This window comes from Eimeria mitis, genomic scaffold (genome assembly GCF_000499745.2).
Source record: "Eimeria mitis Houghton genomic scaffold, Emh_scaff227, whole genome shotgun sequence".
NCBI classification, from domain to species: Eukaryota; Apicomplexa; class Conoidasida; order Eucoccidiorida; family Eimeriidae; genus Eimeria; species Eimeria mitis.
Genome location: NW_013570598.1, coordinates 3,699 through 3,989, shown reverse-complemented (window position 1 = coordinate 3,989; position 291 = coordinate 3,699). Strand labels below are relative to the sequence as shown.

The 291-nt window shown below is 61.5% G+C and overlaps 1 protein-coding gene across 1 annotated transcript in view; it reads left to right on the top strand.

The window, feature by feature from the left end:
• EMH_0004300 (enterophilin-2L, putative) overlaps positions 1–291 on the top strand; it is a gene marked incomplete at both ends in the record, with an annotated part of 2,811 nt that overhangs the window by 154 nt on the left and 2,366 nt on the right. Inside the window, one exon of the mRNA XM_013496735.1 lies at positions 3–213. Coding sequence (XP_013352189.1) covers positions 3–213 — 211 coding nt within the window. The remainder of the gene's footprint in view (positions 1–2; positions 214–291) is intronic.

Genomic DNA, 291 nt, shown 5'->3' with positions numbered 1-291 from the left:
AAGACCTGAAGTTTGTGCGTACCCTAAACCTCTCTCTATCTGAAAAGGCTCGACGGCTGCAGCAGAACATACCCACTGTCTCCGCAGCAGCAGAGCAGCAGCAGCAGCAGCAGCAGCAGCAGCAGCGGCAGCAGCAGCAGCAGCAGCAGCAGAGGATACCAAGCGAAGCCTATAGTGAAGCTTCTTCTTCTGTCAGCTCTGCCTTTCCTCTCGGTCCTCAGGGGGGCCCCTATGGGGGCCCCCATGGGGGCCCCCATGGGGGCCCCCATGGAGGGGGTAGCAGCAGGGAGC